This window comes from Nerophis lumbriciformis, linkage group LG18 (assembly GCF_033978685.3).
Source record: "Nerophis lumbriciformis linkage group LG18, RoL_Nlum_v2.1, whole genome shotgun sequence".
Taxonomy (NCBI): Eukaryota; Metazoa; Chordata; class Actinopteri; order Syngnathiformes; family Syngnathidae; genus Nerophis; species Nerophis lumbriciformis.
Genome location: NC_084565.2, coordinates 19,238,331 through 19,264,667, shown reverse-complemented (window position 1 = coordinate 19,264,667; position 26,337 = coordinate 19,238,331). Strand labels below are relative to the sequence as shown.

The 26,337-nt window shown below is 39.0% G+C and overlaps 1 protein-coding gene across 5 annotated transcripts in view; it reads right to left on the bottom strand.

Annotated features, from left to right (window-relative positions):
- cep350 (centrosomal protein 350) overlaps window positions 1-26,337 on the bottom strand; it is an 83,498-nt gene that overhangs the window by 43,552 nt on the left and 13,609 nt on the right. For all 5 annotated transcript variants that reach the window (XM_061977793.1, XM_061977797.1, XM_061977796.1 and 2 more), the window contains 9 exons: window positions 19,545-19,674; window positions 19,229-19,272; window positions 16,900-16,996; window positions 16,657-16,807; window positions 14,823-15,445; window positions 14,627-14,740; window positions 14,440-14,544; window positions 7,240-7,967; window positions 7,008-7,126 (listed from right to left, as the gene is read on the bottom strand). In XM_061977793.1, the coding sequence (XP_061833777.1) occupies window positions 7,008-7,126; window positions 7,240-7,967; window positions 14,440-14,544; window positions 14,627-14,740; window positions 14,823-15,445; window positions 16,657-16,807; window positions 16,900-16,996; window positions 19,229-19,272; window positions 19,545-19,629 (2,066 nt within the window). In that variant the 5' untranslated portion in view covers window positions 19,630-19,674. The remainder of the gene's footprint in view (window positions 1-7,007; window positions 7,127-7,239; window positions 7,968-14,439; window positions 14,545-14,626; window positions 14,741-14,822; window positions 15,446-16,656; window positions 16,808-16,899; window positions 16,997-19,228; window positions 19,273-19,544; window positions 19,675-26,337) is intronic.

Below are 26,337 nucleotides of genomic sequence, written 5' to 3'. Positions count from 1 at the left end.
TATCAAAAACCTACACATACAGTCGTGGTCAAAAGTTTACATACACTTCTGAATGACATAATGTCATGGCTGTCTTGAGTTTTCAATAATTTGTACAACTGTTATTTTTTTGTGATAGAGTGATTGGAGCACATACTTGTTTGTCACAAAAAACATTCATGAAGTTTGGTTCTTTTATTAATTTATTATGGGTGTACTGAAAATGTGACCAAATCTGCTGGGTCAAAAGTATACATACAGCAACATACATTATCAATTTTGGTGATGTAGAAAAGTTACAATCAAATCAAATTAGCTTCATGGAATGGCCTCTTAACTTCATGTGAGTGATTATGATTGACGACACCTGTTGACTTCTATGAGCCCATTTAAAGAGGGCTCATGTGATGCAGTCATTAGACTCGGTTACATACGCGACAATGGGAAAGTCAAAGGAACTCAGCACAGATCTGAAAAAACGAATCATTGACTTGAACAAGTCAGGAAAGTCGCTTGGAGCCATTTCAAAGCAGCTTAAGGTCCCAAGAGCAACTGTGCAGACAATTGTTCGTAAGTATAAAGTGCATGCAGGAAGAAAAAGCAAGCTATCACCTGCTGCTGAGAGAAAATTGGTCAGGATGATCAAGAGTCAACCGAGAACCATCTAAAAACAGGTCTGCAATGAATTGGAAGCTGCTGGAACACAGGTCTAGATCTTGTCTAGAGTCAAGCGTGTTTTGCATCGCCATAAACTGAGAGGCTACCATGCAAGAAGGAAGCTTTTGCTCCAGAAGCGACACCTTAAGGCTTGTCTAAAGTTTGCTGCTGATCACATGGACAAAGATAAGACCTTCTGGAGGAAAGTTCTGTGGTCAGATGAAAAAAAAAATCGAGCTGTTTGGCCACAATACCCAGCAATATGTTTTGAGGAGAAAAGGTGAGGCCTTTAATCCCAGGAACACCACACCTACCATCAAGCATGGTGGTGGTAGTATTATGCTCTGGGCCTGTTTTGCTGCCAATGGAACTGGTGCTTTACGGAGAGTAAATGGGACAATGAAAAAGGAGGATTACCTCCAAATTCTTCAGTACAACCTAAAATCATCAGCCCAGAGGTTGGGTCTTGGTTGCAGTTGGGTGTTCCAACAGGACCATGACCCCAAACCAGAGATGGGTAGAGTAGCCAGAAATTGCACTCAAGTAAGAGTACTGTTACTTTAGAGATTTATTACTCAAGTAAAAGTAAGGAGTAGTCACCCAAATCTTTACTTGAGTAAAAGTAAAAAGTATGTTGTGAAAAAACTACTCAAGTACTGAGTAACTGATGAGTAACCTGTTCGTTTAATGATGACGGCAACAAATAATGCACAAAAACATAAAAATAGCAATGAGCAAATTCAGAGCCAGGAATATCTCTTAAGCAACTAAAACAATAATATATATTAAATAATAATACATTAACATAAAAAATTAAGGCAAATTGAGCCACAATAACTTAACAGCACCATATGCTCAGTAAGCAGAGATTACAAAGGAAAATACAAAGTTAGCCTTTACGCAAACCATAAACTGATAGGTGTGGGCTGCACCTGGGAACACACTGATTGGTGTTTCTATGCATGCGTGCGTGTGTGTGTGTCTATGCGGCTGCAGTGCATTAATAAATGTCCCCACACGATGTACATTTGACAGTGATTCATAGCAGGGACGCTAACATCAGCCTACAATGACAGCCTAAATATCTACTAACGTTACTTACCGCCATGTGCTTCCTCAAATTTGATGTTGAGTTCATGTAAGCTTAAGCTTGTTAATCATGTGACCGCCTGGCTCTGTTTGATTGGTGAAACTGAGTCAAGTCACCAGTGACTGCATGTAATTGGTAAAACACAGGCATGCGATAGATCCTACTTTGAAGGTCTGTCTGACAAACCAAAACAAACAAAGCGTGCATTAACAGATCGATAAAAATCAGTAGCGAGTAGCGAGCTGAATGTAGATAAATGGAGCGGAGTAAAAGTAGCTTTTCTTCTTTATAAATATACTCAAGTAAAAGTAAAAGTATGTTGCATTAAAACTACTCTTAGAAGTACAATTTATCCCAAAGGTTACCGTACTCAAGTAGATGTAACGGAGTAAATGTAGCGTGTAACTACCCACCTCTGCCCCAAACACACAGCAAAAGTGGTAAAGGAATGGCTAAATCAGGCTAGAATTAAGTTTTTAGAATGGCCTTCCCAAAGTCCTGACTTAAACCAAATTAAGAACATGTGGACAATGCTGAAGAAACTAGTCCATGTCAGAAAACCAACAAATTCAGTTGAAGTGCACCAATTCTGTCAAGAGGAGTGGTCAAAAATTCAACCAGAAGCTTGCCAGAAGCTTGTGGATGGCTACCAAAAGCACCTTATTGCAGTGAAACTTGCCAAGGGACATGTAACCAAATATTAACATTGCTGTATGTATACTTTTGACCCAGCAGATTTGGTCTCATTTTCAGTAGACCCATAATAAATTCATAAAAGAACCAAACTTCATGAATGTTTTTTGTGACACACAAGTATGTGCTTCAATCACTCTATCACAAAAAATAAGAGTTGTAAAAATTATTGGAAACTCAAGTCAGCCCTTCTTTACAAGTGTATGTACACTTTTGACCATGACTGTATTAAGCAAGATCTACTTGTTGACTTACGCCATTTACTGGAGCACAAACTAGGTGTTATCAGAACCATACAACACACAGCTAAGAATGTTCCCACCAGCCCACAGGCCGAAAAGAAAGACAAACCCTTGAGAGAGGTCCTCAAAACATGTGGTTACCCCAGCTAGTCATTCCTAAAAACTGCATCGGGATCCAGAAGGAAAGCAAATAGAGTGGGTGAAGAAGGAAAAGGCATCCACAACACTGAGACGTCTAGTGCACCCCAAAGACCGGGTAACCGACACAGAGAAAAACAATCTGGTGAATCCTGCCTAGTACAGTGAAGATTGCATTGATTTATATAGTGGGGGAACAAAACAATCACTAAGCAGGCACATGTCACACCACACACAGACTTCAGGTCAAGACTCAGCGGTCTACTTGCATCTCATAGAGAAAAATCCTACTTTTGAGGACAACAATCTAAATATTTTGGACAGGGATGATGGATTGTTCGAAAGAGAAATGAGGGGAAGCCATCTATGACAAGGTTGAAAATACAAGCCTGAACAGAGGAGGTGGCACCACCTGTTTCCCACCTACTATACTGTCCTTCAAGTTTCCACCATTCCTAAGAGACTTATCATTTTAGTCTCTTATCAAATACCAGGACATTGACACTTTTCTGGTTTCAGGTCCCCCTTTGTGCCGTTAATACAATGGAATTGAATGCTAACGAGGGTGATTCCATTTTAACGACCGATTTTGTGATAGTCGAGGTTGTTTTACAGTGATCGTGCCACACAATACCTTAATGCTAACAAGGGGGAATTTTATTCTAATGGCTGCTGTTGGCATTGACAGAGGTGTCACTCATTTGCATCTAAATGGTAAATGGGTTATACTTGTATAGCGCTTTTTTACCTTCTAGGTACTCAATGCCCTTTGACACCCTTTCCACATTCACCCATTCATACACACATTCACACATTGATGGCAGGAGCAGCTGTTTTTACACCACAAGAGAGAGAAACCATTCTTGACTGTGGATGCGCAAATATAAATTGTTTGGGCCTTATCATCGGCTCTCAGACTAGATCTGACAGATCTAAATCTATGAGCATGACCTGATGAAGCCTGCTCGGATGAGAGGTGAAACGTCCTAATAGAAAAAATAACCAGCCCAGTTGTGATTGATTGCTTTCCCTGAGAATAGCCAAGCTAGTGTGACTAACATTTGTGTCCCTTCCACTTCTCAGTGTCCCTTTATAATACCTGATATATGGCATTGGACAGGTGTAACATTAAAAATGTACAGGTGTAAAGTTAAAAATGGACATGTGAGAAGTGGATAAAGATAGATAGATAGATATACCATATTTTTCAGACTATAAGGCACACTTAAAATTATTTCATTTTCTCAAAAATCGACAGTGAGCCTTATAACCTGGTGCGCCTAATGTATGGCATAATTCTGGTTGTGCTTACCGACCTCGAAGCAATTTTATTTGGTACATGGTGTAATGATAAGTGCGACCAGTAGACGGCAGTCATAAATAAGTGATACGTGTAGACTGCAATATGATAGCAGTAAACAACACCAAAACTTGAAATGTTCCATTGAGAATATAGAACATTACACACAGCGCTCAAAAATCTGTCAAAATGTTTTTAGTACGACTTTGGTAAGCTATGAAGCCGCACCGCTTGATGGATTGTCGGCGCATTAAACATACAAGTATTATTATGGTGTGTGTATAAGAACCGCAAAATGGCCCCTTTTAGCAGCCACATTATCTGGGGGTTTTTTCCGCAATATTATGCAAAACCAACTTTTCTTACCTTCTGGTACCTGCTGATGTGTATTTGGGATCTGCATAAGTCCTGAAAATGTGTACGACTCCGCAATTGTAGTCATAAGCTTCTTCTTTTTCTCTATCTTACGTGGCATTCATCTTCCACTGTTGCCATTTCTAATATAAAGTAGCATAAAGTTCTTACTTATATTTGTCAGTAGACTAGCTATTAAAGCGCTAAATCTGTAGTGGGTTTACATAATTCACCCACGGAGCTTTAGTTATTAGAGATTTCCGGTCGGACGGTTTTTCATTCCGGCGTTAATGTTGCATTATTGAGCCATGGATGAGAAGATGCTGCTCCGGTATTGATTTAAGTAAAGTCTGAATGTCATTAGAACAGTGAGCTCCATCTTTTGACACTTCTTCCACTCCTGTCCTTGCACGCTACAACAAAGATGATGGGGAGAAGACGCCGTCGAAGGTGAGCCACTTAGGTAAGACCGCCCACAAAACAGCGCATCCTGAAGAGATGCTCAGAAAGCTACTTGAAAACGGTCTGTAAAACATAATCTATGCAACACTTTCACCAAAGAACCACCATTACCGTATTTTTCGGAGTATAAGTCGCTCCGGAGTATAAGTCGCACGGGCCGAAAATGCATAATAAAGAAGGAAAAAAACATATATAAGTCGCACTGGAGTATAAGTCGCATTTTTTGGGGAAATTTAGTTGATCAAACCCAACACCAAGAATAGACATTTGAAAGGCATTTTAAAATAAATAAAGAATAGTGAACAACAGGCTGAATAAGTGTACGTTATATGACGCATAAATAACCAACTGAGAACGTGCCTGGTATGTTAACGTAATTCAAATAACTATAACATATAGAACGTGCTATACGTTTACCAAACAATCTGTCACTCCTAATCGCTAAATCCCATGAAATCTTATACGTCTAGTCTCTTACGTGAATGAGTTAAATAATATTACCGTATTTTCCGCACTATAAGGCGCACCTAAAAACCTTAAATTTTGTCAAAAGTTGACAGTGCGCCTTATAATACGGTGCGCCTTATATATGGACCAATATTGAGCCTCCAACAGGTAAAGGTTTCAATCAATCAATCAATTGCAACTACGGTAAGCAGCCGCCGACTTCATTTCCCCCAGTCTTCATTTTCCCCCGTAGAAGTTCTTCTTCTACGGTAAGCAGCCGCCCCCGTAGAAGAAGAAGTAGCGCGCGGTGCATGCTGGGATATATGACTGCGCGAGGCATGCCGTTTCATTTCCATTTGTTTGTTTATGTAAAGACCCCAAAATGGCTCCTATTAAGAGACACGCTTACGACGCAGAGTTTAAACTTAAGACGATCAGTCACGCAGTAGAACATGGGAATAGAGCAGCAGCGGCACTGACTCGATTAATGACGACTTCGACGAGACGAAGCCGGGCATGTTGGATGCCGTATTCGCCCAACTGTTTAATTTGGACACTTAAGAAAAAGAATTTGAGGGATTCGTGGATGAGGAATATCTTCATAAAGTGAGCTCTACATGTTTATTTTGTGTGTTGTGCGACATTAACGTTTGAGCAACGTTGAGTTATTGATATTGTTATTGCTCTGCACTATTTCGAGTGTTACTATATTGTAACACTCGAAGCTATTACTATTACTATATTATAACGTTTGATTTACCGTAACAGTATCACTGTTTTTTAAGTGTTTATAAATAAAGTTGATTTGATTTGATTTGATTTATTGAATCAGGGAAAAGTTCCCCTTCACTATGTGATATAAATGTTGCACTACATGTAATACCTTGCTGTTGTTAAAAGATAAACAAAACACCACGTCACTGACTTTACCTCGGGGAAAATAATAAAACAGCTGTTTATGCATTTTGGGAGTGAACAGAGTTGTCAGAATGCTGGTTTGTAATCTATTAATAAAGTTTGACTGACCTATCTGACTGTTTTGTTGACATTCCCTTTAGCGCAGCTCCATCTAATGGATGCATAACGTTAACACCTGCCTCTACTGTAGCGTCTATTCTATTCGCCTTATAATGCGGTGTGCCTTATATATGAACAAAGTTTTAAAATATGCCATTCATTGAAAGTGCGCCTTATAATCCGGTGCGCCTTATAGTGCGGAAAATACGGTATTTGATATTTTACGGTAATGTGTTAATAATTTCACACATAAGTCGCTCCTGAGTATAAGTCGCAACCCCGGCCAAACTATGAAAAAAACTGCGACTTATAGTCCGAAAAATACGGTACATGTTATGTGGACCACAAGATAGTGTTTTAAATTTAGAAAAAAATCATAATATGACCCCGTTAATGCACCTTATAATCCGGTGCGCCTTTTGTATAAAAATAGACCCGAATCGACCCGCTCATCAGCAGTGCGCCTTTTAATGCGGTGCGCCCTATGGTCCGAAAAATACGGTGTATAGACACATTAATATAGATATACTGTACATCCAATAAAACTATTGTGGGACCTCTAAGATTCTTAAAACAATTGAGAAATAGTATAGGAATTTGAAGTAAAGTAGACATGAATCTTGTATACCGTTCTAATGGAGGAGATAGCTGATCATTCAAAGACCTGTCACTACTTGAAGGGCTTTGCAGCAGTTCCATTTTTTTGTTCTCTTTATCAGACTCTCCAGAGGGCTGATACATTAGTCTCTGTAGTAGAAGGATACATATGAGTCAAGCAACCATTTCATTTACTACAATATACAGTATGCAATAAGCAAGTTGAGGACGGAACTAATAAGTTTGAAGCCTGAAATACATACCACTTGATTTGAGGGAGCAGAATGCTGACTCTGTGTGACTTCCTCCACTGTTGAGAGGTTGTAGGTTTCGTCTCTGTATCGTTTTGGCACAGGGACTACAGGAGCCTCAGTGGGATTGACCACTGTCTTGGCCATTTCCTTTTGCCTCCTGTAGAGCTCCTGAAGCCTCTGGTTTCTTTTTTCTGTCTCCGTTATTAATGACTTCTTCTGGTCTGCTTGTCGTCTCTTTCTGTCCTCTTTCTGCTTGAGAATGTACTGACGAATTTTATCTGCATCGTAGTGGCGCTTTTTCTCCTTCATTTCAACCGCATAAGAGGACTCTGGTCGGTGTGGGGAAGGATTGGCACTACGGCAGTTTCTTGAAGGGCGAAATGTTGGCGCCTCAGTTCCCCAGAAGGAGAGGGGAGTCCTTGTTTGAGACAATGACCTTGCCTTCCCCTTCTGACTACTTTTACTTCTCTCAGATAAATGAAGAGACCGCTCCTCTTCTTCGACTGTTTTGCATCCAAGGTCAGGGTCATTATGTATGGCCCCGATGTCCGATGACAACAGCTCTCTGCCTTGAGCTGCTGGGTACTTGCGTTGACCAACAGACATGGAGCTAGAAGTGGATGGGCCATGGCTTTTGGATTGACCTTGAAATGCCTTGTAAGTCCTGTCTATTTTTCTAGGGTGAGGGTGGGGTTTTGCTTTTAGGCATTGATCTGGATGGGAGCGATGATGGGAAGCTGTAAAACATTAGAACATCAAAATTATTGATAACTACAAAAGCATTTGGAGAGTTCAGACCTCCTCCAGGCTCTATCTCCGAATAGCCAAATAACCTCCAAAATATTTACCCTGTGCCATATCTCATTTCTGACATTTGCTCAAAGTTCCATCAAAATCTACCCACAACGTTCTGAGCAATTCACAGTTAAACAAACCACAGCCAATACATAACCGTACATCGCTAATAAATAAGGTGCAAGAGGGTTTTACTCGTTGCATTGGGGTCAGCAGCTGGTCGCTTTTGTTCTACAGCGAAAGGAAAAAACAATATAGCGCGCTCTCTCTCACGAGTAAGACTTATGCAGAGGAAGGACAGAGAGAAGTGAGCGTTTGAGGGGAAAGAAGAACAATACATCCCGCTTACTACATCTTCTCTCTCTCTCGCCATGATCACCAGCCGCAAAGGCTGGAGAGGACAGTGACAAAATAATAAATACTAACATGGCACTCTGTAATATGAAGAAAGTGAAAATAAAAATAGTGATTTCAAACCAGAATGTATGAACTCATAGTTGTTGATTATTTCCTCTGGAAGCACAAAAATTGTTTTACTCATGTTCACAGACAGTGGCTCTAATAAAACATGGCAATGTTTTTTGTATTAATATTTAAATGTATATATATTTTTTACCAACACCTACTTTGGTAAAAAAGGAAGAGAACTCAACTAAAAGGGGAACTTCACTTTTATTTTTTTATTTTCCCATCATTAACAATCCATTCATAATATACAAGTATGAGGTGGCTAAAAATGCAGCTAATAAATCACTCTAAAAACATTCAAAAACCGCCAACAATACTGCTTTTACAGAAAAGTTCATCTGAGGCTGAGTTAACTTGAAACTGTTTAATGTTGCACTTTGTATATGTAGAAGAAAAGTTTTGTCATTTTATTTAATCTGAGCAACAACTTGAGGCAGTTTAATGTTGATTAACGTGGACTCCGACTTAAACAAGTTGAAAAACTTATTGGGGTGTTACCATTTAGTGGTCAATTGTACGGAATATGTACTGTATTGTGCAATCTACTAATAAAAGTCTCAATCAATCAAAAAAAGCACTTTATATGTGGAAAGGTTTTGTTAAGAAACCATTCTGAGCCTTATCCTATTTAGTTTTTATTTTATATATGTTGACCACATTAACCCTGGCAATGGACCCTGTGTGTATATGTATGTTATGCCATTGTTTACAAATTTGGTAAATAAATAACCAAAACATTTATATTTTGTTGTTTTCTTACTGTACCGAAAATGAACCGAACAGTGACCTCTAAACCGAGGTATGTACGGAACCGAAATTTTTGTGTACCGTTACACCCCTAATAAGTATAATAAGTATTATCGATATTGTTATCATAAACGCTAACGCCGAGTAACTACTTTTAGCAGTGCATTGATCAGAGAGGTAACTTGCTCCTGCAGCTATTGACATAATGAGTTGCTGCTGCTGCATCGCCTCTTGATTAGGTGAAAGGTAATTCTACATCATAAATCATGCCACTTCACTTGTATGGTCGAAGGATGTAGCTATAAATCGAGAAGTTGGTCAACTTTGACTCATCTAAAATATACCTTCTCCCTGGCTATTGACAAATATTCTCGAACTACAACCGGTTTGGAAATAACAGTGTTTGGATTATAATCATCCAAATATGATTAGCAGCAAAAACGACAGCCGTCAACTTTGTGGCTCAGAGAGCAAACCGAGACAACAACAAGCTAGCTAGCTAGATGGTTAGCTAACTAGCAAGCTTGTTTCTATCCTCCTGATCGTCTCCCCGTCCTGCAACTTACTGTGGCGTTTAGGGAAAAGGAACAGCAAGTATCTGCGGCTGAGGTTAGCGTTCAATAAAATGTGTTTAGACCGTGTTTTTATTGCCATTTCATTTAAAAAACGCAGAAGTGATATTTTTAATTGAAAATTAATGTATAAAAATGTGGATTTCAGCATTTTCCCCAAGTTTCCACATGCCTGAAACGTAATCAAGGGAGGTTATGAGCACCCCTAAATTAGGGACCTATTTGAACTTAAGTTGAAAACCACTGGTTTAAAGTAAACATCCCAGCTACAATTAGAGCATATATGGCATCTTAAATTGTGGTAAGTTTAAACAATACATAAAACCCATAGTTAATAGTTCTGAATATATTCCATTATTATTATTATCATTAAATATAAGATAAAAACAAGACTGGATTTATTATGTTCTTGGACTTGAGTTATATTACATTAATGCAGCTTAGATATGCTCCAGCGACCCCCCGCGACCCCGAAAGGGGCAAGTGGTAGAAAATGGATGGATGGATGGAATTTCATACATAATTTACATTCTAATCCAACAGAAGAATTTCAACCTTTTTTGGCCCTGCGATGAGGTGGTGTCCAGGGTGTACCTAGCCTTCTGCCCGAATGCAGCTGAGATAGGCTACAGCACCCCCCGCGACGCCGAAAGGGACAAGCGGTAGGAAATGGATGGATGAATAAACTGAACCACTTGAACCAAACTATAAGAGCCGAGCAAAGGGGGGGGGGGGGGGGGGGGTGTAGCCACGCCAATTTCAATCCATAATCAAAGGGAAAACTGTGGTCAGAATTCCGAAGCATCTTAGCCAGACCATGAACACTGCTGTGCTGAGTTGAGTTAAGCTTGGATGCCAATGCCCTACCCTGCCAGTCCGCAGGGTCCATGATCTTGCAGTGGGGGAAACCTCATTATCAAATCAGAGCATAAATCATTGTGCATCCAACCAGAACAGGCAGTCAATCTCAATTCCTTTCGGTCAATGTTTGCGAGCAAACACAGTTGGATGAGACAGAGGTAGAGGCTGACCGTGTGCATATGCTGAACATGGCTGCCAACATTTGGTCTTTGCAATCCAGTTGATCTCCCCCATCCCCCACACTCTCACCCCGAATCACCAGCATATTTACAAGTGACTGGCCGCACTGTTTTTTTTGCTTTAAAATGCTTAAAATTCAGCTATAACATCGAATGATTGCCACCCAGTACTCCGTATCCTGATGTGACCTTAAAGGGGAATTGCACTTTTTTGTGGAATTTTGCCTATCGCTCACAGTCATTATGAAAGAGATTTTTTTTTTTTAATGAGTTTAAAGATGAAAACGCTTGGAATCATTCTAGCCTTCAAAGCCCTCTAAGACAACTTGAACCCCTACATTCATAGCAATATGTAATATGAACAATATTTACCGCATTTTGGTCATTTTAAACATGGCTGGAACTGATTTTATCAGCACATTAATTTCCGCTTCCATAGCAGTGCACTTCCGACTTCCGGCAACAAATGTGTGTCCTACTTCCGGAAACAAACCCAAGTGTTTTCTAATCATGGCAGACTTGGTAACAGACAACAAAGATGACTATTTTTGGAAAAATTAGGACTCTCAACGTTGTATTTTTGAAGCTGAATATACGGAGGATGAACTACTGCTTCTAAAAGCGAGCACAAAGGAAGGGTGAAACGCTGGAGCAGATGGAAGCCGAGAGAGTGAGGTCGGCGGGACTTTGATGCTGTAAATGTGGAACTTGGACGCATGCTATTTCGACATACCGTATTTTCCGCACTATAAGGCGCACCTAAAAACCACAATTTTTCTCAAAAGCTGACAGTGCGCCTTATAACCCGGTGCGCTTTATTACGATTCATTTTCATAAAGTTTCGATCTCGCAACTTCGGTAAACAGCCGCCATCTTTTTTCCCGGTAGAACAGGAAGCGCTTCTTCTTCTACGCAAGCAACCGCCAAGGAAAGCACCCGCCCCCATAGAACAGGAAGCGCTTCTTCTTCTACTGTAAGCAACCACCCGCCCCCGGAAGAAGAAGAAAAAACGCGCGGATATCACCGTACGTTTCATTTCCTGTTTACATCTGTAAAGACCACAAAATGGCTCCTACTAAGCGATCCGGTTCATAAAAAGACGCAATCTCTCCATCCGCACACGGATTACTACCGTATTTCACAGCAACTGATATTCCTGTGACCCGCACTGTGGAACGGGAGCACGTACGGTGAATATTCGCACCACAGGGAATGAGAAGTCATCCTTCACTGTGGTTCTAGCTTGCCATGCTAACTTCCACCCATGGTGATATTCAAAAGGAAGACCTTGCCAAAAGAGACCTTTCCAGCCGGCGTCATCATAAAAGCTAACTCGAAGGGATGGATGGATGAAGAAAAGATGAGCGAGTGGTTAAGGGAAGTTTACGCGAAGAGGCCGGGTGGCTTTTTTCACACAGCTCCGAAGGCGAACACACCTTCACTAAGACGGGCAGACAGCCTCGGACGACATACGCCAACATTTGCCAGTGGATCGTAAATGCCTGGGCAGATATTTCGGTCACAACTGTGGTCCGAGCTTTCCGGAAGGCAGGATTCACAGAACAACAGCGACACTGACTCCCGATGACTTCTACGAGACGGAACCGGCCATTTTGGATACCACGCTTGCGCAACTTTTCAATTCGGACACCGAAGACGAAGAATTCGAAGGATTTACGAATGAAGAATAACTTCAGAAGGTGAGCGCTATGTTTATTTTGTGTGTTGTGACATTAACGTTCGAGCAACATTATGTTACTATTGCTCTACACCATTTTGAATTTTACTATGTTTGTGATTGCACATTTGCGTACATTTTGGGACAGAGTTGTTAGAACGCTGGTTTTCAATATATTATTAAAGTTTGACTGAACTATCTGACTGTTTTTTTGACATTCACTTTAGCGCAGCGTTTTTTTGACATTCACTTTAGCGCAGCGTAGGCGCGGCTTATAGTCCGGGGCGGCTTATTGGTGGACAAAATTATGAAATATGTAATTCATAGAAGGTGCGGCTAATAATCCGGTGCGCCTTATAGTGCGGAAAATACGGTAAATTGAGTGCTTACCCAGAATAAACTGGAAAAAACTTTTCCGGCCAGCTGGACCAAACGCACAACTGTCCATCGAGTGAGTCACTTGATTATTGATTATATGCGTGTTATTCCAACTACAGCGCATATGCTGTTGAGCTAGATGTGTAAAAACAAAACATGAAAAGTGGGCTAATACTTCAACTGTAATATGAGTGTTCATGTTTTTTAGCCAATACAGATTGGTGTCCTTTCGCACTGTGTTGTGCATTAACAAACTCAAACGCAATTCGGGTGCTATTTTATCTCTTGCCGCAGCTAGCTTTTACTGCTAAGACCGAAGCATGCCGACGTGTTTCTCTGCTGGACAAAGAGTTCCTCCATGTTCGCTCTTACAATAACAATGTAGCTACAGCTTGGTTATTATACAAGTTACGGAACATAAATTAAGCATTGTTGGTGGTTTTTGAATGCATTTTTTGAGTTATTTGTAGGTAGAATTAATTGCTTCCATCTGCTACATTGCTAGCCACTTAGGACATGCCAATTCTTACATGTTTGACTGCAAAAAAACCAACAAAAAAAACCTTTTGTCTTGTCAAAATTCCAAAAAAGTGCAGTTCCCTTTAACATTTTAATAAGGATAATGTCCACTTGTAATGCACGCTTATTAAACTGCTATTAATCTGACTGCTAATAAGAATTAGTTATACATGCTTTATGAATACAAAGGTCTTATTTTGTAATAAAACCTAGACAAATCAGTTTGCCTAAAAAAAATTACAATACAAAAAGAATGAACAGAGTTAGTTTTAAGGACTATTCAACTAAACCTTTATGGGGGTCATATTTTCAGAAATCTAAGGACCAGTGGGCAGGACTTGTACATTAAGTTGTGATTTTGTTTTTGTACATGTCCAATGTTTTTATCTCTTCAAATGGATAATACCGTATAGTGAAAGTCATATTTTTACAGTAGTCAAAAATCCTTTTTGACAAGCGCTCTACTGTTTTTAAGAATCGCCTTTGAAAAACAATACTCATATACACGTGTGATCTAAAGACCTAGTGTTAACTTTTTCATTAAAAAACGAAAATACTGTACTCAATGAGTGTGCTGAGGCTTTTAGAAATCTGATACAAAAATGTTCGCTAATAAGTTATTATCTTCTATTCAACTGTGCTCGGCCGCCTAAGATAGGCCCGTGGGCTAACTACACCTAGATAAATATCAGTAGCTCTGCGTGACGTATGTCATGACCACCCTGCAATACTTACAGGGACCCACTAGGGGTCTCGGACCAATGTTAAAGACCAATCAGGTAGAGAACAGATGTATGTGACACATCCATTTAGTGTTTGCACTCAGGACTTAGCCTACTGTGATTGTCAAGCACGATTAAACAATGGTAAATCCATCATGAGGTTGTATTACCTATTTAATGCACAAAAAGGTAATTCTCAACGCAAAGTCTATTGTAAAATATATTTGACACATGAACCATCAGGGAGAACATTGTATGTATCTAGGTGACTGAAGTAGAAACAAACCTACCTGTTTTAGCATTTTGGACAGGAGCAGCTTTGTGAATCTTCCTGGTTGGTTTGGGAACTTCTCTCGCCGAAGAACGATGCCTTGCATGTTGTGTCCTGGATGTTGCTGTAATCAAAAAATGTATATATAAGACCTGTTTAAGTGTAATTCCTTAGAGTACCGCAAAGGTGTGTGTTATTTGTCTGACCAGCCAACTGTCTTGACAGGTCTGTGCATATGTCTCGTTTTAAGCGGTGAAAATCCTCCTCTTTTAAATCGTTTCCATGTGGAGTATGGGACCTTGGCTCGGTTTTGCTGAAGCCTGAAAATAAAGCAATGCAAGAGTAAGTTTATTTACAAAAAATAATAAAAACTATAATAATGTTAGGAGAGGTCAGTGATACCTTTGTATGAAGACACTTGAGGTGCAGCTGCTACTTTCCTTATTTTGGGTGTGGGCATGTTATTGGTGCCACCATTTTTACTCCAGGCAGCTTTAATGGGCTGGTCAAGACGGTCCAAGACTTTATCTTTTTCTGCAGCCGCCTCTTGATGTTTTACCTGCTTTCGAATTCGCTCTTTGAGCTTTTCCAACTGATCATTAGGTTGATGTCGCCTCAGGAAAAACAAGCGCTGGGGATCTGAGCCTGGACTGGTAGAAGGATTGCCCTCCGATCTACATGTGTGTGGCGGTAGAGGTGGACTGCATTCTTGATAATCCATTCTCTGGGTGATTTGTGTCCCAGGAGTAAGGTCCTCTGTTGCAAGATCTGTTGACGGATCTGCATAAGTCTGTATGGTGTCCACAGTGGGCGGGTTATTGAGGTAGTGGGTTTCTGCACTGTCTTCAGAGTGTGTGGCGTCCTGATGCCCATCTGTCTGCTCGTCCCGAGTGTCTTGCTGGTACACAGGCTTACTCAGCGGAGGGTCTGAGAGGGACTGTGAGGATGGGGACAAAGGCCCTGACCCTGACTGCAGTTGGTAAGCTTGCAGCTGGGATAAAGGCTGTGATGGAGGGGCGGTCTCGCTAGATACAAACCAGATTACATTGGATCAGCAAATGCATCAAGATTAGTCTTAATTCAAAATCCACTCTGCATATGGGGGTGGGGGGTCTTGTATAGATGGTCACATTTAGAAATGTGCATGAAAATACACACAATTGCTGACGTGAATATAGTGATTGTAATGAGTAAAATATTAGGAAAAACATAATCCTCATCGTGATTAATGAACGCTTAGAGTCAAGCATTAAAACTAAGGCTTTTGCACTTCTCTGGTTAATGTAAAATGATATTCCTCCAAAATAAGTTATGGTATCGCCAGAAACTTACTAAACCATCGATTGCTCTGTTATGCCATGTCCTAACATATTAGAAAGGGTGTATTTGCAAGGTATCTACATTTTGTGCTGATAAACTACAATTATAGTTGGGAAATCGGGTTTATGACAATAGCGTTCAGCATCTGCCCATACTGAAGTTCATGAGGGAAAATCAATTATTCACATTATCTCAAATGAAATAGAATCTACAGTGGTTCCTCTGGATATGAGTTTAACTGTTTCTGTGACACAGCTAGTACCTCGAAAAAACGTGTATTGCAAAGCAGCATCGCTCGTGAAAATAAATTAAAATTATTTTAATCGATGTTTGGTCCCCCAAAAACCCTACAATTTTAAATGAAACATACCTTTTAAAACTAACTTTTAAATATTTTAGGGCTGCACAATAATGGCCAAAATTATAATCACTATAATTTTTTTAAACCAACTATTAATCAAATTATTCATTCTGCCCGGTGAAGCATATACTGTTTCCCACAGTTTGGCAATCTACTTGTGGTAACACATTCTGTAATGTTTTTGATGATTTCTTTAATTGAATGAATATCATTTGCTTCTTCTTTTCGGCATCGTCCTTTAGACTAAATGTATTCATTTCCATGAAAGGAAAAACTAAGTTATGTCAATCTCTAGCTATAAGTTCATGTTGGCGAGTAAAACTGGGTGTTTTGATCGCATTTTACAGGGTTTACTGTGTTATTTAATAAGCCAACTAGCGGTAGGCCGTCTCGTAACGCAAATTTTTGCTTGTAACTTAAAGCAAAACAATTGAGAGAAAAGTTTGTATCCCGAAAACTCGTAAGCTGTATGAGACCAGAGTACATAGTAAACTGGTATTGGATTAAATGTAGCACACAGACACATAAATATTTATAGGCTTTGTAAACACCAACCTGTACAAAGGCAGTGTTGACCTGAGCACCAGGCTGTTGTGCTTGTCGACATTGCTGTCTTGCGTGGCATTCCTTAGTGGGCTGCGTGAGCGTCTGCCGTTGGAACTTGACCAACAATGTTCTGTGGACTTTACAGACGCTATTGTCTCATCTGTGATGATGGGAGTGTTACTTCAATATTGTATAACCCAATCATGCAAAGCAATTTTGCATAACATAATTGAACAACATTTTAGAACTAACCTCTGCCTCGGACCGTCTTCTTGGGTGGGTCCATGACTGACAAGAGCAGCGCTGTTGTCCCAGGAACTGCCTCCACATGGTTTTCGATACGTCGCAACTACACAGAAAGCATTTAAAAAACATTATAACTCATGGCTATATAATTAAGTTTTAGCTTGACCCTATAAGGATTTGGCTTTGTTTTAGGTACAATCAATAAATCGATGGACCATTTGTTATAAATAATTAACTTGATCTAGGGCTGGGCGATATGGCCTTTTATTAATATCACAATATTTTTAGGCCATGTCATGATACACGATATATATCTCGATATTTTGCCTTAGCCTTGAATTAACACTTAATCACAGCAGTATGATGATTCTATGTGTCGACATTAAAACATTCTTGTTCATACCGCATTGATATATGCTAATTTTAAACTTTCAGGCAGAGAGGGAAATCACAACTAAGTCAATTTACCAAAACTGTATTTATTAAACAGTTATTAAGCAGTGGCACAAACATTCATGTAATTTCAAAACAGAAAGTGCAAGATTGTCAGACATTTTAAAACAAGTTATCCTAGTGGTTAGAGTGTCCGCCCTGAGATCGGTAGGTTGTGAGTTCAAACCCAGGCCGAGTCATACCAAAGACTATAAAAATGGGACCCATTACCTCCCTGCTTGGCACTCAGCATCAAGGGTTGGAATTGGGGGTTAAATCACCAAAAATGATTCCCGGGCGCGGCCACCGCTGCTGCCCACTGCTCCCCTCACCTCCCAGGGGGTGATCAAGGGTGATGGGTCAAATACAGAGAATAATTTCGCCACACCTAGTGTGTGTGTGTGTGACAATCATTGGTACTTTAACTTTAACTTTAACTTTAGTGCACTTTTGTGCATAATGTCACGAAGATGACATATCAAAACAACACTAAATTAAAGTGCACTTTTTGTACAGAATGCCACTACAATATTTTAAAACAAATAAAGTGCACTTTTGTGCATGATGTCACACAAGATATTTAAAAAACTGTAAAATAAAAATTAGCTGCATAATAGGAAATCAAATAGTGTATGTCCTTTGCTATGTGGTAGGTTACTGCGGACGTTATCTCCTGTTTTTGACTATTTTTTGTTAATGTGGAAATGGAAGAAGCCAGGCTCAATTGGGTCAGTGCTGGTTGTTTCGGCATTTTGTTGGTGTGGCACCGACCGGAGATGTTGACATGTGGACTTCAAGCACTCTTCACTCTCTAGGGGGTGACTTTTCAAATAATGCTACAAATTAGTAGTGCTGCTACTTTTTGTAGCAACGCTTTTGCCGCATACTTGACATATTACGGTTGTCTGTTCAACATCTTGCCGCTTGAAGCCAAACCACCGCCAGACGATGGATCCTGTGCTGTTTTTCTTGGGAAATAATTATTCTTCCTCCATTTGTTACCAGATTCGCATCTTTCTATCTCTCTCGTATTACCACTCGCACCGTTCCGCTAGCACCACCTGCCACAGCTAATGTTACCCATGCTGCTACGCGAGAGCGTATGACGTTGCACGCGCGACGTGTGACGTATGTAGGAAGGTGCGCTTGTTTTATATCTCTGTGAGAAGGAGAGACAAGAAAGAGTGAGAAAAGCCTGAAGTGTAATGCCCGCAGCTAAAAGTAACAGCGTGAGAATATATACTCGAATACTCACGATAGTCATTTTCTATATATCGCACAGAGACAAACCCCCGATATATCAAGTATATTCGATATATCGCCCAGCCTCTACCATGAATTGATTAACGTGGACCCCGACTTAAACAAGTTGAAAAACTTATTCAGGTGTTAGTGAAGTGAAGTCAAGTGAATTATATTTATATAGCGCTTTTCTCAAGTGACACAAAGCGCTTTACATTGTGAAACCCAATATCTAAGTTACATTTTTAAACCAGTGTGGGTGGCACTGGGAGCAGGTGGGTAAAGTGTCTTGCCCAAGGACACAACGGCAGTGACTAGGATGGCGGAAGCGGGGATCGAACCTGCAACCCTCAAGTTGCTGGCACGGCCGCTCTACCAACCGAGCTATACCGCCCCATTTTACCATTTAGTGTTCAATTGTACGGAATATGTACTATACTGTGGAAACTGTACTGTTCATATAATGTATTCTCTTCCTTTGCAATCTACTAATAAAAGTTTCAATCAATCAATCAAGGATTCAAAGTAGGAAAAGTGCATAATTATGACTGTATATTAGTGAAAACAATAAGCCCAACAAAAACAGATTTGAGGTCAAAACTAATAATCACAAAACACGGTTGACATAAGATCAGATCAATTTTTTTTCCTGTGTACTTACAGCAGCTTTGGACTGAGGCAAACACTTCCATGCAGTTGCTAAATCTGATACAAATAAAAGAGAATTAGACAGATCCATGAACATTAAAGGTCTACACACTGTTATCTTATTAAACAAACTATATAGCCTTATCTTATTTATCTCTCGCCCATTTACCATTTCTTATCGACTTTATTGTGTGCAGAGCAGCAATCAAATTAATTAAATGACGTCTTCTACTACGAAAGTTTGGGAAATGGTACTGTTCCCTTCGCACCCACAAAACCTAAGGGAAACCCTGATTAATTTAATGAAAATTTCTTATTTTGTTACATACCTGTATTAAGGTTGTTATCTGAGTGGTGATGAACAGAAACATCAAAGGACAGAGGAGCCCTTTTACTACTCCTCATTTCGCCCATTCACCTTCATCCAAGGTTAGACTATGGCCAAGGAAATGGGGTTATCTGTAAAATAGAAAAGAGAAAATTGAACATGAACCAATGTACTGTGTATGTACTATAATTAGACTTAGACAAACTTTATTGATCCACAATTACGTATATACAGTAACTGTTCAAATTAATGCCTACAGTCATGGCCAAAAATATTGGCACCCCTGCATTTCTGTCAGATAATGCACCACTTCTCCCAGAAAATTGTTGAAATTACAAAAGCTTTGGTATTCACATGTTTATTTCTTTTGTTTGCATTGGAACAACACAAACAAATAATAAAAAGAAAAAAGAAATGCAGGGTTGCCAATATTTTTGGCCATGACTGTATATTCATTTAACCACCAGGTGTCTTATAGTTGCAACAAGCATGCTTTATAAAAGCAAATAAGGCTGAGGTCTCTTGTGAGTGCCAGGTTAAACAATTAATAGTTGTTGTTTGAGGCAACCTCTTGATGTCATTATTTTAAACATTTTTTCTTGCTGGCTACAGCTGCATTTGAAGTGTCATGAGTGGTAGAGGTGGGAATCTTCATATACTATTTGGTATATAAATTAGGGCTGGGCGATATGGACGAAAAAGTATATGTCAATATATTTTTACCATCTCCATCCATCCATCCATTTTCTACCGCTTGTCCCTAACTCGATATTCGATATATACCTCAATATATTTTCCGGTGAAAGTATACATATAAAGATGTTCAAATTTGAGCGATATTCACTGAAATTGAACTATACCGTAAAATGTCAGTGGCACTTTTATTAACCCAGTTAGTCAAGATGGGTCTTTACAGCACAGGAAAGAAACAGTTTAAGTAGTACAGAATTACATAACATAAATAAAATAGAAACATATGCTTTCTGCGTAAAATAAATAACATAGCATACAAAATGTATCAAACTCGGATAAAAACTACATTTGCAGGCAGGCACTTTTTAATTCCCAGTCCACGATGTAATGGACTGTCACACGCGTACGGTTCTGGTCAGCGCCAAGTAAGTGACTTGACTTAATTGTGCGGCTATGATCTTCCTCACTTCGGCATACATTTTTGGCAGCATTTCTTGGCAACTCGAGAACAGTTTTGATTTGGGCTTACATAGTAAACAACTCAAATCAATGTTTTATCCAGACGCACACATTTCTCCAAATGTGGCCAGGTAGACGCATTGTGGGTTTCCTGGACATCGCTAAAGGAAAATGTAAAGAAGAAAATCACTCTGCCATCTTCCACTAGTTTTTTTTAAATATATAAATCGTCCGTTTTAATATTTCCTTTTCTCTTCTACGACTCTCGTCATCATTTGGGATGTTTGTGGCCAAACTATTCAAACATAAACACATTCCACTCATCCTGGGCATTGAAACTAACACTTTCCCAAGTTCCAAACCAAATCCCGGTTTTCCTGGAAATTCTCAAATGCCTGGAATTCTGTAACACGATTACTCAATTATAAATTGTCCCTACAAACACATTTCTTAACTGAATCAAATAATTACAACACCAACCAATTCAGCTCATTCAGGACATTCATGCTATTTATTGCCTTCAAAAAGATCTCGCTTCCCAAATTACCAGAAAATTTCAATTGAAATGAATAGGAAATGTTTCCATCCATCCATCCATCTTCTTCCGCTTATCCGAGGTCGGGTCGCGGGGGCAGCAGCCTAAGCAGGGAAGCCCAGACTTCCCTCTCCCCAGCCACTTCGTCCAGCTCTTCCTGTGGGACCCCGAGGCGTTCCCAGGCCAGCTGGGAGACATAGTCTTCCCAACGTGTCCTGGGTCTTCCCCGTGGCCTCCTACCGGTCGAACGTGCCCTGAACACCTCCCTAGGGAGGCGTTCGGGTGCCATCCTGACCAGATGCCCAAACCACCTCATCTGGCTCCTCTCGATGTGGAGGAGCAGCGGCTTTACTTTGAGCTCCTCCCGGATGGCAGAGCTTCTCACCCTATCTCTAAGGGAGAGCCCCGCCACCCGGCGGAGGAAACTCATTTCGGCCGCTTGTACCCGTGATCTTGTCCTTTCGGTCATAACCCAAAGCTCATGACCATAGGTGAGGATGGGAACGTAGATCGACCGGTAAATAGGAATAGGAAATGTTTCCAAGTTCCACAATTCCCACATTTCTCAATCGATTCAATTAGTAATAACACAAACATGTTCAGCTCATAAATTGTATTACATGGCCCCATTTTGGATGTAAGCTAGCTGTTCTCCTGCTAGTACGCTAATGCTAGCATGCTAACATTTTATGCTAGCATTTGATCTATTTCCTTACTTCTTAATGGAGTTGGCGCCATTTTAAAAATATGCGAGCCTTTTGCCTGTTAGCATGCTAATATTAGCACGCCAACATTTTAGCAAAATTGTTATGTTTTAAACCTACCGTAATAATCGTGGATTTTGTTACTTGGTGCAATCTTAGAAGTATGCTAGCTATTCCCGTTACCATGCTACTGTTAGTTATGCTAACAGTTTATGCTAGCATTTGATCTAATTTTATACTTTTTAACCAAATTGTCATGGATTTCGTTACTTGGCGCCATCTTAAAAGTATGCTAGCCTTTCACCTGTTAGCATACTAATGTTAAGATGCTAATATTTGAGCTAATTTCATACTTTTTAACGTAAAAACCATTTATTCCATTACTTGGTGTCATCCTAAAAGTATGCTAGCTGTTTCACTGTTACCATGCTAATGTTAACATGCTAATGTTTTATTCTAGCATTTTATGTAATTTTGTACTTTTTAACCTAATAAACATGTATTTCGTTCCTTGCCTCCATCTCAGTAATTTAGCTAATTTAGGACATTGTAAACCTAATAATCATGGATTACGTTACCTGGCGCCATGTTACAAAAATGCTAGCTGTTCCCCTGTTAGCATGCTGAGTTTTTATGCCAGCCGTTTAGCTAATGGAATACATTTACAGCTAAAATTTATAGATTCAGTTACTTTGTAACCTTATGAAGTATGCTAACTCTTGTAACTATACCAACATTTCACATTTCAAAATTCATACTACATTTCAGTACAGCTTCTGCTCTTCATTTCTCAAACCATTTAACCTTTAATCTATTTCAACTTTCGAACCATTTCTACATTCCACTAGTATTTCAGTTTAGCGTCAGCTCTTGAACATTCAAACCATTCTTAAATTAAATCTATCTCAACATTTAAACGATTTCAACATTCAAACAATTTCTACATTCATCCTACATTCCATTAGCATTTCAGTTCAGTTCAAATTATTCTTCAATTCATACTCCATTCTGTCAGCATTTCAGTTCAACTTCAGCATTGGAGCATTCACGCGCAATTCCTTCAGGAATTGCCTCATCTAGTTTTAATTTGTATTAATTATTTAAAAATGGATTACATTTGCATATAGTTAGAATAATGTGACATGTTGCAGTGCTCTTTGTAAAATGTAGATGTTGAATCTTCTGTTACCGTTGAAATTGGTCAAATGTGTGTGATCATTGTGTAAAAGATGCTTAAGCTACAGTTAAAGCCTGCGAAGATTGAAATGTTGTCATTGTGCACACAATTACAGCCCAAAAGGCATGCTCCAACTCCGGACAAGTTATTGTTAGGACCAAAACAATGGGCTTGCCAAGACTAAAAGGTCAAATGAAAACCAAAACACAAATAACACAAAAGAGGGGGGGGGGGGGGGGGGGGGAAATCCGCTATTTTAAACGAGGAAATGCTTTAGACAATTATAGAAAAAAAGGTCAGAGATGACATTAAGTAAAAACAGGCAATCAAGTATGTAGAGCTGAGCTGACAAAACAATATCAATATATATTGTAGGGGTGTAACGGTACACAAAAATTTTGGTTAGGTACGTACCTCGGTTTAGAGGTTACGGTTCGGTTCATTTTCGGTACAGTAAGAAAACAACAAAGTATACATTTTTTGGTTATTTAATTACCAAATTTGTAAACAATGGCTTTATCCTTTTAACATTGGGAACACTATAATAATTCTGCCCACGTTAATCCACATTAAACTGCCTCAAGTTGTTGCTCAGATTAAATAAAATGACAAAACTTTTCTTCTACATATAAAAAGTGCAACATTAAACAGTTTCAAGTCAACTCATCATGCTTAATTTATTACAGCATTTGGGAAGCCTGTAGTTGATTTTTATTATGTAAATGTTATATTTTTATCAACATGTGATAACAGCGACCCTGCCATTCAAAACTAGGCTGCTCCATTACTAATAATTAATGTAACTATAGCTGAAAAAATAGTACAATAGCAATAGGAGAGACTACACCATGGAGTTCATGTAGGCTTTATGATGCAGTTACATTATGATATCAAGCTGAAAAAATAGTACAATAGCAATAGGAGAGACTACACCATGGAGTTCATGTAGGCTTTATGATGCAGTTACATTATGATATCAACTATCAGAGACAGAAACTCTTCATTTAACATAATGTCCTTTTTTGCTACTTCAACACAGCTCAATCAACACAGAAAAAGGTCAAGTGAAATAGCAGACAGACAGACAGGGCTTTGCTGTCCGTAACACACACACACACACACACACACACACACCCCGCAAAGTGAGCTAACGTTACGCTAAAAGCGAATTAGCCTTCACCTCAAGCCAGGACTGCGAGCAAGCTGAGCTGCAGTTTATATTTCTAGAAGGTCAACGGGCTCATAGTGATGTTACTAGTAGTTGACTAGGGGGGTGTTTATTATAATTTGGGGAGAGTGCTCTGAATACGCACTGTCAAACTGTCCACTTAGGAAGCAACACCAATTGACAATCAATTTCACATGCTGTTGTGGAAACGGAATAGAAAGCCTGTAGAGCAGGGGTGTCAAACCTATTTTAGCTCAGTGGCCACATAGGACGAAAATCTATTACCACGCGGGCCGGACTGTTAAAATCATGGCATTAAAACTTAAAATTAAAGACAACTTCAGATTTTTTTATTTGGCCAAATAAAGGGAACTACGAAAAATATGAAATTTGGCTTTATTTTAACAGAAAATCGTACAATACATTAAACATATGCTTGATGTATTGTAATAATAGAAATATAAATTAAAAGGCATTAAATACAGTGGCTTTTCTCGTTGCACTCAAAAAACAATTTTCTATTTTACATATAGTCTGCCATAACCAAGGATTAGGTTAGAATATAATATAAAGCTTTATTGACATTATAATAAATTAATTATTCACTACTCCTGGTCTGTGCTTTAAGAAATATAAAATGTTAGTACCGGTAAGTACTAAAAACATGTACACAGCCATGTAACAGGTAAAACAAATTGTTACAAGGTTACAGTTGAAATAAAAATGTTAACATTTAATATATTTTTCTCAAAAAATATCAATAATTATCTATAATCGACCAATATAAAAAACTGACATAATGATACAGTTCTTAGACATATTGAACAGGTTAATCATACAAATAAAATCTGTTACAACACTTTGTTTCACACACATAAATGCAAATGTAACTTGTCATTTAAAAGTGGTTTAACAGCATGTTCAGCGACAGGTTTCCATGAAAGAGAGTGAAACTAAACATTATCAGATGCCATGCATGAAATGTTTATCTGAAAAAGACCTGTAATATCACATTTCAAGTTGGACTTTTAAAAATAAAAAACTCAAGACCTCCTCTATTCTCCTCTTGCTGAGTCATATTCATGCTTAGTTTGCACTTTGCACAATGTGTGTGTTTGTGTTTCGTTTTTTAACAGACGTCATGCAGTTTGCCCATATGAATCACATGATGTTGCCCTGAGGTGAACACAGTCTCCTTGACATAGCAAACAGAAAGCAGACAATGCTGGTTACATTTCCAGCTAATTCATATATGATGTATGCTTAAGCCTCAAACAAAGTACTAACAGAACTTTGCATAAGCATCAAGAACATTCTATGATAAATTCAAATGATTGCATTCAAGTTAACCTTAGATTTTGTGTCCTGAATGTGGAACTTATTCCTAATGTTTTTGGTAGAGTAGCGGGTCACAAACATATGAAAACATCAGTCGGAACATTTCTGTGGAGAGCAGTGACGTTGCTATGTACCAGGAATCTCATTGGGTAAAAAAAACAGAGGAATTGGAAAAATATCAGGCTGGGGTGAAGGGGTTGAAGAGATTTTACAATTTTTACAATGCCTTAGAAAGTGTTTCTTACATATAAATTCTGACATAATGATACACTTCTTAGACATATTGAACAGGTTAATTATACAAATAAAATCTGTTACAACACTTTGTTTCACACACATAAATGCAAATTCAACTTGTCATAGACTCATCATGCTTAATTTATGCAAAAAACCTTAATGTTTTTATCTATTAGATGCTATAAACTAAAACCACACCTGTTTCATGACTGTACCACATCATCAATAATCCTTTGTTCTTGTGGAGAAAATATCTTCACCATATCAATAGTAGACATTACAAGAATATATGATACCATCCACAGTTACTTTAATTTGTTCATTGTTTTTGTTGAGAATATACCTTAATCGTATCAATTCAAGCCATTCTAAAATGTAAAATATCCATAGATTATTTCATTAATTCAATGTTTTGTTTGGTTCGAGAAAATATTTTCCCTCCATCACAATAAGGCATTTTATGAAGAGATATGATGGCTATAT